General features: G+C 35.1%; 1 protein-coding gene across 3 annotated transcripts in view; it reads right to left on the reverse strand.

The window, feature by feature from the left end:
* Positions 1–14,160, reverse strand: part of OSBPL9 (oxysterol binding protein like 9) — a 63,926-nt gene that overhangs the window by 18,065 nt on the left and 31,701 nt on the right. For 2 of the 3 annotated variants that reach the window (XM_070941352.1, XM_070941354.1), the window contains 4 exons: positions 13,829–13,876; positions 10,074–10,103; positions 6,751–6,801; positions 985–1,023 (listed from right to left, as the gene is read on the reverse strand). In XM_070941352.1, coding sequence (XP_070797453.1) covers positions 985–1,023; positions 6,751–6,801; positions 10,074–10,103; positions 13,829–13,876 — 168 coding nt within the window. The remainder of the gene's footprint in view (positions 1–984; positions 1,024–6,750; positions 6,802–10,073; positions 10,104–13,828; positions 13,877–14,160) is intronic. The other variant, XM_070941353.1, reaches the window with a different exon arrangement.

The raw sequence follows: 14,160 nt of genomic DNA on the forward strand, positions 1-14,160 counted from the left end.
ATCCTGGGCTGGAGACTAAAATAGCGGCCGGCGCTTAATTCGTAGGCGGCGAAGCGCTGGGAGCGCTAGCGCCAATCAGCTGTAGGGCGGGCGCGGCGGCGTTTTCAGCCTTAGACTGAAGTGGCCAGCTCGCACAGCGCAGAAGCTTGATAGTAGAAGATTGAAGAGTAGGTAGAAGCGAGGAGAATAACCCTGAGCTAGAGTCAGGGTGAGAAACTCAGTAAGAAACCGTCTGGTCAGATCACTGAGTCGAAAAAAACTGGAGGCGACGGAGGCACGAGGAGGCATGGCCAAACAAATTTGACTCAGTGACTGGCCAGACCAACTGGATCATCTCCCACTCCTGACCCACTCCGCAGCCTTCTGGGAGAACTTCAGTAGACTCTTTACAGTTGTCAGTCACAATAAACATATAGCTAAATATAGATGTTGAAAATTTGGATAATACATTTTTCTTCTGTCCATAAACAGTTGATCTAACCTGCCTGGCATTGGGATGCATTGTTCCAGACATGGGTTCAAGAAGATGAAGATTTTCCTAACATGATACAGGTTTATTCCTACCAAGATTCTCAGCTCTCAAAAGTTTCTGGTGGAGCTTCATTGTAGACATAGAACATGTACTGTACATGACACACAAATTATGTTTTTAAGCAAAAGGCTTCCATTCTGACAACAATCACAATTTCTGGCACACCATAAAATTAAGTTTTCTTCCCAATTTCTTCCCATTCATACTGGCAATTTTAATTTTGCCTTATTAATAGGAAACAGAGATAATCTTAACATGAGAAGAAACAGTGGAATTTAGAGGTTTTAGAACACTGACAAGATACTGAAAATAAAACATTTATTTCAGGGAGAGAGAGAAAAAATAGAGAAAGGAAGGAAGAAAAGTGGAGGTTCAAGTCTCTGTGTTCACATGACTGTAGCTTTAATGCTCTGCAGAGATAAAAGAAAGTAATAGTTTACATTTAAACTTACTATAAGTCCATCTGCGTGCTTCTCCTCATTAGTCTGATCCTTAAGGAAAAACGTTAGAAATATTAACATAATAATTTGTCATCAATGTAATTAATGCTGTTTTTATAAGATTCATGTTTTTAAGAAATTACCATTACACTTTTTGAAAGGAAAACTTCATTATTAGAAACTTTGTTCATTATAAGTTTGTTTCATTATAAGAAATTCAGTTATTTTAGAAGTAGATAAAAAATTATTTCTAGCAAATGGATCTGCCATTTAAAAGCCATACTAAGTTGCATCTGTAATACATGAATTGCTAAAAATAATGAAGATATACATTCATATAAATACTTAGAACTCCTACAAAAGGTTCTTATATCGTGTCTTTTTGGATTCAGAAACAATATTCCTGAAAATCTCCACACAATAAATACTATATATAAGAAAAAATAATGGCATTTGAGGGAGTTCTGAGTAAAATGCCTCTACTATTCTTTATTCATTCATGCCTTCTGGTCTTTCCTTTTAAATGAAAACTACTTTGAGCTGAACTTGATTCCTGCTGATTTCATTAAAGCCATTTGATATTTTTTCTGTATGGATGATTTTTTATTGCCTCAACTAACCTACAACCCTAAGATTTTCCTCATGATCTCCACACAAGTACTAATTGGATTCAGTTGGGTTATGGAATTAACTAAAGTTTTATCTGAAAAATAACACCCTCATTTCTGTCTTCTCTCATCATGTGAAAAAGAGAAAACCAGCAGAAAGAAAGAATATAGACCAATTATGACTGGAGCTTTGTTCCATCATAAGATATTTAAAAGAAAACAAAGAGTTTGCTCTGAGTTTGTTATCTATGACTACATAATGATGTTCACTGGCTTAGCAGTGCCACTATATACAAGATGCATTTTGCCACAAGTCCCCCTCCCTGCAAGTAGTAATTATAACTGATATACACTAATTCAATTTTAATCAAGTTCAAGAGCAAAGGATCATTCTTCACCAAATTTTTTAATTCTTCCTGGATTTAAGATTAATATCAACGACTTCACAGTTCAACCCTGAGCTATATACTGTATATTCTCATCTGTTAAATTACCCGTAGACCAGTGGATCAGAATATGAAAATACAGACTATGTGAAACAAAATGTAAGTTGGCATTTGGATGATGAAATACAGTTTGAATGTTGAGTACATATGGACATTTTCACAAAATGGCTGACAGGAGACCTTGGCTATTAATAAAATGATTGTGGCCTGTCAGAAACATTAACAGGAAATTGGTGAGACTGTCATGTTCTTTTACACATGTGATCAATGTTTTCTTTTGAGTAAGTGGAATACATCCAAATTTGAAGGATATGGGGAACCACTGTAGTTACAAATATATAGCAAATTATAATTAATCTATAGTTCCAAGTTAATCAGTACTTTATGATAGGCAGTCTATTTCCCTGTTATGAACTAAAATTAGCTAAATTAGCTAAATTTACCAAAGAAAATGGATTACTGAAATTTTACCTAATCCCCTTGTATTGTAGGGCATGAATTCTCCTCTTCTCTTCTTTATTAGAAACTTTACTTAGTAAATCTTTTCAGAAAATGAAGATATTGTCTTAAAATGAATTTTGGTGCGTTTGCTTTGGCTTGCTTTGCATTATCCCATAAAATCATCCTATAGTATATGATGTCTCTTGCTCACCAAATGGTAATAGAAGATTTAACTAAATCTCTTCTGGAACACTTCCAGATTTGTTTCCCAGTTTACAATAAAGAAATACCTAACAAGAATACCAATGGCAATTCAAGTCCGTCAGCACTTCATGAAGAGCCAAGTTAAAATACTGTTGAGACTAAAATTACAACATAAAATTATATTTCCATGTGTTTTAAGAATTCTCCATTGAGGGAAATCAATAGAATCTTCAGAAATAACTTCTAAAGCACAAATGGAAATATTTAATAGTAGGAGACAACCTGTCAGCCTTCTAATGTTTTAGAGGGTTACAACTGGCACTTTGATTATACCATCCGTTGCTAAACGGGGCAGGGTTGATTTTTTTCCAGGTCTTTTTCTTCAGTGATGGGGTTAGGGTGGAAATGACAAGAAAAGGTTTCTGAGAGGCAAATTGCTTCTTTCTCATGTCAAATAATACCTAAGGAGATTGAAGTTGCCTTATTCAATGTTGATAATTTTGCTCCCAAATTTCAGTATACAGTTTGGGGATGTTTGGGTATAATTGCAGATTGCTATCCCTGCTCTAAATAATGTAACTAATGGCAGTATTTCATTTAATAATAGTTCCAACATATGCAATTACAAGAATAGAATGTTGGAAACTGCTCATAACTGATATAATTAGTAGCTTTAATGTGATGTTTTCACTTACAGTGACTACCAGGGGGCACCATGTTCTGATGGTCAGTATAAACCCCGTCATGTAAAAATTTGCATATGGAGCTTCACAGAATATAACATCTGCAGCTCTCTGCACTAAGAATTTAAGGGAAAGTAGTCTGTATATACCATTTTGACTGCACACAGCCCCCAATAGAATTGTTTCACACATAATCTTTAATTTATTACATAATAAAAACTTGTAATATTAGAGGTTCTGAATACATTCATTCCTTTTCAAAATGCAATATATTGATATATGGAACATCCTGTGTCATTTCTCTGGTATTTATGTAAAGGTATATGTTAAATTCTTATTACTCCTAAAATTTGACGGGAGTAAAAGAGCACAACAGGATTTCATAATCCCAGAAATTGAGGATCAATCTTTACTTTTATTTCTTAATCCCAGTACGTGATGAGAGAATACTGTTGCACTCATATAAATAATGCTAATTTGCTACAGACCTCCCATTTAAAGGCCTTAATTAAAGACAAAGTCATAGGCTCAAACAGCATGGTTTCCAGATTATTTTCGTTTTCAACCCCAATTTTTATTAATTGCCTTTCTTGAGGGGTTCCTACTCATCATAAACTGTCATAGTCACAAAGTAAGAATACAATTCAGAATCTGAAAATAAACTCTGCGTTAGAATTTTTTCTGACTTTGAAAACTGTCAAGTTTAATTACCATACTAAAAGTACCATGTCTGGCTAAAATATAAATTTTCTATATTGGAAAAAAAAAACTAACAGCCTACGTAAGTTCATGATGTTTTGAGCTAAATTGCAATTATTGGTACAAATGAACTTTATCACAAATATTGTATTTGTGTCATAAAGCAGTGGTCACCAACTGCTGGTCCATGGACCACCGGTGGTCTACGAGAAAATGTTGGTGGTCCGCAGAAAAATTATTTGCATTTTTTTATATTGCACTAAATCAGAGATCCTCAAACTATGGTCCCTAGGCCGGATACATGCAATGAACATTTGTGTTGCTGCAGAGTCTCTCCCTTTGGGGTCTTTTTGTGAGGGTTGGAGGAGGGGCAGAAATTCCAACTTGGGATCTGCTTCAGCCCCCTGGTATGGGGCTTTGGGTGAAGGCTGGAAGAAAGTGCCGCTGGTGGCAAGGAACTGGAGGGCCTTGTTCCAGTGGGACTGCATCATGGCTTGGAACTGGCTGACCATCTCAGCCTGCTGAGCCTTCAGGTGCTGGTACTTGGTCTTGCACTCCTGCAGGTCTTCCCTCTGCTTGTAAAGCCTATGCTTGTAGTCCTGAGTGCGATGCTTCTGCTGAGCCTCCTTCTCAGTCAGATCAATTTGAACTGAGCCAGCTGTTTTGCCAACTTTTTCTTGTAGTGACTGCTTAGCTCCGGCAACTGCTTCCTGTTGGGGCCCTAAGGAGCCCGGGCCAGGAGAGGGGTGAGTAGAGGCCGGTGAGGCGCCCCTCGATGTGACATTGAGTTGGCCATGCCCACCCAGTAACATGACCACCTAGCCACACCTACCAAGCCGGTCATTAGGCAGATCATATTAGTGGATTTATGAATTTAGTGATCCCTGAGGTCCGAAAGCTTGTCATAAAGGATATTAACAGTTTATGATTTAGGAGCATATGACAAGCTTTATTCAAAGTTCTTTCCTAAGAATTCTTTAAAAAATATTAATAAACCTAATTTTAAAATAATGTTAATAACTAGAATACTTCATTACAAACATTCTTAATAAAATAAATAGAATAATTTAGTTATTTGTATTACTTCAGTACATAAAACTTCACATTTCAATAAAACAAATATCCTTTCATGTGTTTTATCAGCATTGTACATATGAAACAAAATAAGTCTTCAAAATATACATATAGACAAATTAATATTTTTCTACTTTGAACTAATAAGATGCTCTTGATTACCCTTATTTTCCAATATAATGAACTAAGCATAACTACCATTACTCTATCATATTTTAACTGTTCTCATAAAGAATATTTCCCAAATTTTAAAATATCAGTAATACTTTATCATTCTTTTTTTTTGCAGTATTTTATTATTTCAAAAATGTTATTCATGCTTATTTTAACTTTGCAAACAATGCCCTTCCCTTACCAGCATATATTTTATCCTACCAGCAGACCAGAGCAAGCATCTCTTCTTCCTCATATCAATTTTTGATGTCAGAATTGTACCTAAAACAATTTTCTTAGAAGAATTGTTCAAATGTATTTTGGCCCAAGTGCACTGCTATCTAGCCATTTCTATGAAAATTCTCTTCTTTTGCAACTGCGGGTAGAAGGCATTAGGCTTGCACTCAACTCCAATACATGGTATCAGCTATTTGTTACTTGAAGGTTTGTCAAAATGTTCATTCTCAAATCATTTTTTAAATTGTTGTATTACATATTATTTGATTATATTGTATATGGTTATTCTTTTGGACTTTGACCCAAAATAATACATATACTGTATACATAAATGCATACATTAGCAAAACTACGATCCCCGGTTTATGTTAGATATTTTTAAGTTGCCCCACAAAACTAAATAAAGATTTTTCATATTTGACATTGTAGTAACTTCTATGCCAGAACTAATTATTAGGCTCATTAAGGATAGAAAAATATTTAAAATTTTATTTTACTAGTACATGCAAAATGAGTGAGGACTTTAATCATTTTTGCCCCCCCCCCCGCCCCACAATCCCATTTTATCAGTTCTATGTTCCAAGTTCCAAGAAGAAATGGTGAAATATTTCAAATCTATTATCAATACACTGAGAAACCAATAGTCAAGATGGGCCCTCAAAAGCATCAAATTTTAAGATCACTCTTTCAAATTCATACAATTTATTTGTAACCCAGTTCAGGAAAAAATGATAAGACATTTGCTTCTTCCTATTTCAGCTTGGAGTTTTGTGCAATAATAACCAGAGTTTGTTGCCTCTGGACATTTAAGGAGATAGGCAGAAGTCAAACTTGTGTGAGTGGAAACATACACAAGGTGTCTTGTAATACTCTTTCTCCTCCATGCAGTTTCATGCTCCACAAAACAATAGCAGTTTGTCATAATAGAATATTAAGTATGTTCACCATCAACAGTATACCATCAAAGTGTGGCAATTCTGTCATAGGATTATATATCATGAATGTTCTCAGGAGCTCAAATCATGAAATATTGGTTAGAAAACCAAGGAATTTATGTTTATTAAATAATTCATATTAAAAAAACAAGATGATGGAACCTAAGTGGTGCGTGCATATAAACACCTCCCTTTCAAATTCTTAAATTGCACATTACTACAACATAACAAACAGCACATAAACATTTTCTCCAAAAAACACTATTTTCTACTATTTGAGATTAATAGAAATACTTACTTTAGCAATCTGCAGCAACACAATACAGTGTTTTATTGATTCGACCATGCTCTAAGGAAGGAAAAATAAATATGTAAGTTTTTCTAAAAGTTTTTAAACAATTAAAGCAATCCAAAGCACTTGCAATAAGGTCTTTGCCATTTATTTTTTGGATTTATTTTTCAAAGCTATTGTTATATTTAACAAACTTAACAATTATGAACAACTGATATACTTCAGATTTCTTAAGAATAATTCCTGTCCTGCTTTGTTCCCTTGGCATGCAATCCCCATAGACCAGCTCTGTACTGCTTGCACTTGCAAAATAATCACATTAAGTATTTCGAGTATATAAAAGACTTTTTGATAAACAAGTATTAATAATTATTGTTATGGTTATTTATACGTAATTTCACTTTAAAATACATTATTCTGATAACTACCTAATAAAAATAGTCCTTGTCTTATAGATATATGTATATATTTTAAACCTACAATGAAATCTGCCTACTTTAGAAGATAGTAGGAAATGAATAAAATTAATCTGCTACTATATGAGAATTATTCCTGCTGATATAAATAATTTATTTCACATTTCTCTATTAATGTATCATAAGAAGCACTATGGTAGAAGTCACTTGTGCAAGGAGGGTAGTCATACCACTTCATTTAAAATATTCTACTAGTGAAAACCGGAAGCGTCGTGGCGAGACTGGCTGGAAATTAGCGGGCTCTGATGAGCCTGGTGAAAATCCAGCCAGACAAACCACTGTCGGGAAGTCTTCGGACCAGAACAGTCTTGTAGGGACGGTGAAGGAGGAGAGGCGCCTCGGACAACCAAGAGGAACAGGCAAGTTCCTCATAAGGTCAGAGGCCGCTTTTCAATCTGGTGGCAGGGCAGCAGCCATTAAAAATGACTGCTTTGAAGCTGGGGCAACCAGAATAAGATTTTGTGCAGGAGTGGTGTTTGGACAGAGTACTGATACCGGGTCAGTGATTGGCCAACTCACAGGTAAAAAAGGAAATAAAAAAAAAAACCTCTAAAAGATCCCAGTGAGGAAACAAGCGGCTAATTGGCACTTGGGAATTTTAATAGAAGGAGAAGAACAATAATAATAATAATAATAATAATAATAATAATAATAATAATAATAATAATAATAATAATAATAATAATAATAATAATAATAATTTTATTTCTATACCGCCCTTCTCCCAAAGGACTCAGGGCGGTATACAGCCTATTTAAAAACACAGACAAACGACAATTTAAAATTTAAAATAATTAAATAAATTGGCTCAGATTTAAAACCCCAAAAAATTTAAATACCCCAATTTAAGACTATTTTGTTGAAAGGAAGTGAAAGTACTAAAGCCAAGAAAAGAAAACTTTATATTTGGATTTAAAATTGGATTTGGAGAAACTAAAACTAATATAAGAAAAGGAAACCCGAAGGAAAGTACTTTTTAATGAAGATTTGAAAGAATTTTTATAGTTTTGAAGTATGAAGGAAGAACAAAGAGGAGGTTAAAATATTAAAGCCCAAGAAAGGAAATTTTACAATTGGATTTAAAATTGACTTTGAAGAAATTAAAAACAATAAAAGGATAAAAGCAATTTGAGAGAAAGTATCTTCTATGTGGGTTTAAAATACTTTTGTAAACTGGATACTTTGTTGTTCTGAGAATTGTGGATTGGAGAGAGATATCTGCTGGTGGAAAGAGAGCACTACAATGACTGGCCTGAGAATTCAAGGAAATTACAACAGTGACCTTGATCACCATAAGAGCTGTGGGAAAACTTAACGAGTATTTGTTTTGTCTTAAGCTGCTTGGTCTTGACTTCTAAAGGAGGTGGACAATAATAAAGCTTTAAATTGGAGTGGATTGGACAAACATCTGTACTGGATATTATCAGGAAATAAAAAAGAGACTATATGGATTAAAATCTTAATTAAATATAAATGGAAATACTAATAATTTTTAAAATTAATAATATGGAGTCTTGGATGCTTAAAAACGTGCATGAATCAATAAAGGACAATAAAAAGTCAGAAACTTTGTTAGAGCACATAAAATAGGAAAAAGAGAATATAAATGAGAAACAAGAGAATAATATTAAAGGAAAAAGAATTGAAGGCAAAAGGTTAGATGATTATACTGGGAATTACAGTGACCAAAAATGAATGGATGGGGGAATATTTTCTTTAAAAAAAGCAATCTAAGGGAAGAGAAGGAAATGAGAAAAGATTAGGTAACAGCAACGGGCGAATTATGCGAGTGATACTCAAAAGTTAGAGAAAGGATTTAGGAGAAAAGATACAATAAGTATAAAAATAAAAAGAAGAAGATAAGAAAATGGGATGAAAAGAGAAAATCATTAAGTGGAATTTTGGAGAGACCCGGAGAAAATGGTTAAAATGGGAAGAATAGTGGAAAGGAGGAAGGGAAATAAGGTATATATTACTAGATCTAAGAGAACTGTATTAATATTAACAATTGTGAATGCAAAAAGTAAATACAATTATGTATATTGTGTATTGTAAAATGGAACAGCAGATGAAATATGAAGTGGTAATTAGGTTTAATTATGAAAATAATTGAAATTAAGATACAAAAAAAGTGTGATGGGGATTTTGAAATAGTATGTTGTAAATGATGAAAGAAAATAATTAACTGATGCTATAATAGAAGTCAGGAATTAAAGGCGGATAGTGATATTGCTTATTATGTATTAAGAAGAGATAAGATGTGGAAGATCAATCAAGTTAAAGGGTTTCAATGTAAGAATTGAATAAGATGAAGTTTTTTGTTTATAACAAAAAAATGTGATGGGGATTATAAGAAATATACTTTATAAATGGAGAAATAAGATAATTAATTGACACAATGCTAAGAAATTAGGATTTGAAGGGCGGATGGTGATACTGTTTATGTATTATGTATTAAGAAGAGATTAAGATAAGATAAAAAAGTAGAGAAAAAGAATATCATGGCAGAAAATGAAATATGTATTTGGAAAAAAAGAAAAAGATTGGAATAGATCATAAACATCAAGATATAATTATGTCATAAGTTGAAAAAGATGTGACCCGGTCAATATTCTGTTCATAAATTATGTATGTAAAAGAAAAATTTAATAAAACTTGTCTAAAAATAAATAAAATAAAATATTCTACTAGTAAGCACATTATTAAAGATGAATATGTACAGAAATATGAACAAGACTTTAAAAATATTTTAGATTATCCTCCTTCAATCTGGTCCTCTTCATTACAATGCATTCTAAAGGAATCAGATGAAATATGATTTCAAGTGCATAGTGATATAAAACAAAAACTTACATTGGTTGTTTCTCTGAGGTTTTCAATCTTCTGCAAACACATACCAAAAAAAATATTTAAAGGTAGAAATAGTAGACTTTAAATTGATTAATACTATTTGTTGTTTATTTCTAACCAAACATGAATATTATCTACGAAACTAAACAGTTCAAACTCAGACAAGCAAGTTTTAACAAGTGTCTGGGATCTCAAGCACATTCCAGACAAAATATTGCTTTACGAAGAGCAGCAGACATCTTTCATCACTATACAATGTCCCTAATATTATTTTTCTTTGATAACAAGCAGCTAGAATGCAAACACTACAACTTGTTACCACATTCAGAAAATCTTGTACAAATAGCTTTCCTCTAGAAACTTATTCTGTGCTTATGCTTGAAAGTTATTTTTAATTATACAGCCAATTCCACCTATAAACAAAATGACTCTTTAAAATAGTAGTTTTAGCCACATTAAGAATCTTTTAATTATAAGCAATTTTGCTGAAAAGTTTTGTTTAGCATATTTGAAAATTTTAAAATAATTATTTTGCATTTCCAAGTTATAATATTGAATCAAGATTTAGGCTCAACAGATGTCCACATTTTTGCCTCTACTTATTTTTTCTACAGGCACAACTATATCAGTAAGTCATTCTGAAAATTCCTTATGGGCAGAAAATGCTTAAATGATACCTCAAGAACATTTTATTTGAAACATATTTCTACTAGAAATAGATGGAGATTTTGTTATTTGTATTGGATCAATGGATTTGTTCAAAAGAAAAAAAAACAGAATTCATGCTATGAATCAGAATTCATGGTGTTAAATTATGGGATAAAAACAATCTGACAGTTTTCTTCTGAGACGGACAGTTTTTTAAATTGCCATACAGAGAAGAAATCAACTATCATCTTTTGTAACATCAGACAGTCACAGATTAGATTTTAAGTAATTATAAAGTTACATTTCTCTGGCAAAATTATGTAATGAGAAGAAACACCTATTTAATAGTTAAGAGAGTTTTTTTCAACTTATATAAGACAGTCTTTCCCCGTCTGCACTCTGGCAATGATTTGATCCATAATTCAAATAATTCTCAGCCAACTGCTCTCTGTCCATATAGGATAATAATTCTGAAGTGCACTCAAATGTATCTACAGGGAATCAAGATTGAAAAAAACTGCCTTAAATGTATTTTATAATCAGCATATTACTCTGTTCTAAATACAAAAAGGTCCTTATTTTAGCAGATTTCACATAATAACAGCTCTAAAATGGCATTTAACCTTTTATAAGAGACATATCCTCACAGCATCTCATTGAGGGAGAAAAGTGGTCTTGCAAGAAAATTGTGTTTTCCAAAAGAAAACACTCTAAAATCTCCAATGCAAATACTGTAATATTTTTTTGCCTGAAGGAAGATCCTGAATAAGGCTGAGTAGCTGCAGGGCTCCATTTGGTTACTGCAAACTACCTCTCATTCAGTTTTGTTTTGCCTCAGTAAAAGGAATGTCAACCATATAGACGCAAATCTTCCAGAGCAGTGGTCACCAACCAGTGGTCCGTGAGAAAATTTTGGTGGTCTGTGGAGAAATCTTCGTATTTTTGCCAGTGCACCCTGGTGGAAGAGCTGCTCCGGGATGACCAATGGTCCAGTCCTGTGAGTGTGACTGCTCTGAAATATGGGACCGGCCGTGGCCGGGCTGGAAATCTCTGCCCTGGGGTGGCATGTGCAATGCGCAGCTTTGCAGGTGGTGCAATACGCAAAAAGGAGCGCAGCCCTCTCCCTCCGGAATGAAATAATGGTGCTGTTGCCGCGGCGGGGAGGGGACGGGGCAAGCGGGCCGAAACAGTGATTGCGAAGGCTGGAAGCTATGGGAGCGAAGCACTACTTGCACTCGCACGGCATTAGCATTCCGCCTCGGTATATTTGCGCCAGCTGGTGGTGCAAAGCAGCCCTCGTCTCCTGCTGCTTGGGACCCGGAGCGGTAAATGGCGACTGGTCCAAGAAGCAGCCAGATTTTGCTCTCCATTGCAGACACCGGAATGGCCCCCTGCAAGCTCTTGTCTCTCAAGAAGCGCTCACTGAAGCGGCACGGGAAACTTTGGCCAGGCTCCTCGAGAGACAAGAGCTTGCAGGGGGCCGATCTGGTGTCTGCAATAGAGAGCAAAATCCGGCTGCTCCCCAGACCAGTCCCCATTTACCGCTCCGAGTCCCAAGCAGCAGGAGACGAGGGCTGCTTTGCGCCAGTAGCTGGTGCAAATATACCGAGGCAGAATGCTGATGCCGTACAAGTTCAAGTAGTGCTTCGATCCTGCGCTTCTTCCAGCCTTTGTTGGTGCTCCGCACACCTCGGTCTCTCAGGGAGATGCTTGACTTCCTCTCAGCCCCAAGACACTGGCTGGCCCATGAGATGACAGAGACAGAGAGACAGACAGACAGAGACAGAGACGGAGAGAGAGAGGGAGACAGAGACAGAAAATGAAAGAGAGAGAGAGAGAGAGAGAGAGAGAGAGAGAGAGAGAGATTAGGAGAGAGAGAAAGAGAGAAAGAAAGGGAGAGAGAGATGAGAGAGAAAGAGGGGGAAGAGAGATGGGACAGAGAGAAAGAGAATCAGAGAGAGACAGAATGAAAGAGAATGAGAGAGAGAGAATGAGAGAGGGAGAGAATGAGAAAGTGGGAGAGAGAGGGGAGAGAGACAGAGAAGGAGAGAGAGAGAGAGAGAGAGAGAGAGAGAGAGAGAGAGAGAGGAGAGAGAGTGTCTGAAGGACCCCATCCCATCACTCGGGGTCCAGGCGCTTTGGCAAGCAGCGCGCTGGGTCCGTATTAGTGGGATTTAAAATTATGAATTTGGTGGTCCCTGAGGTCCAGAAAGTTGGGGACCCCTGTTCCAGAGAGTCAATATCCCCTTATGTATGACATCCTACTACATTTGGGCAGCAGAGAATTGCTGGTTATGTTCATAATTTAGTTGTGCAGGTGCATGCACAAGAATCTGCAGGTAGCAATGTGCAAAAAATAGTTTGGAGCTTTAGGCTCCTGAAAAGAATGGAAAAGCAAGCAGACAAGCCCAAGGCAGTGATGGCAAAGAAAAGGCAGAGAGAAAGGTTCAGAGGAATCAACCAGGTTCTGCATACATTCCTGCAGCAGGAAAAAAAAATATTCTACATGATTGTTTTCCAGCACAGAAAAAAAACAAAATTTCTAAGCTGGGAAAAGCAAAAACAAAAGACAGCTTCCATTCCTGTTGCAAGCTCTCTATTAGCATGCTACATGTGATGCTTCCTACCCCACTGAACTCAGTGCTTGAGTTAACAGCAAATGTCGTCTCCTGTTGCAATCTCTATGTTCTGGGTAAGAAAAGTAGAGAGAATTCTCTATCCAAATAGTCATGGTTCCTTCTGGGGTGGACAGAAAGTAATACATATCACCTTCTTTAATGACCTTGCTGAAGAACTGTGGTAGAAAACTAGAGGAAGGACCATGCTGTAGCCACAGTGAGCTTTGAAGATCAGATGTAAATCCATAGAAGTGATTATTTATTTGAATTAAATATATCCTTTCTTACTATTCTGTCACTATTTTCTCTGCACCTATTATAGATATAGATACAGATATATAGATATAAACAAACATATATAGTATTCATTACCACACATATATAAATTGAAAAATAAAATAAAATAAAATAAAATAAATAAAAAGACCAATAAAGTTGTATCTTAGAAAGAAATATATACTCTAAGGTCATCTGTACAAAAAGTATACTTGCTTTTCTCTGATCATCATCTCTGCAGTTCTGAAGTTTTTCATCAAAAAGCTAAAAAAGAAAATTGTTAAAAACATGAGAAAAACTTTAATAATTCCAACAAGATAGCAAATCACTTTTAAAAGTACATTAGTTTCTGTAGAGTAAGTATAATTTTTTATCTGTCGTACCAAAAATAATATTCATATTACTTGTGGCTTTAATAATAGTTCTATATAAAACAAACTGTTGCTTCCCATTAGTTCATAAACTCATTTGCTTTCATTGCAAAGTGTAAAGAGCAATCATAGGAGGTGGGGTGGGGAATAGGAATATACTCTGATCACAACAGTACA

Source organism: Pituophis catenifer, unplaced genomic scaffold (genome assembly GCF_029215685.1).
Source record: "Pituophis catenifer annectens isolate HBS135680 unplaced genomic scaffold, rPitCat1.0.hap2 SCAF_3, whole genome shotgun sequence".
NCBI classification, from domain to species: Eukaryota; Metazoa; Chordata; class Lepidosauria; order Squamata; family Colubridae; genus Pituophis; species Pituophis catenifer.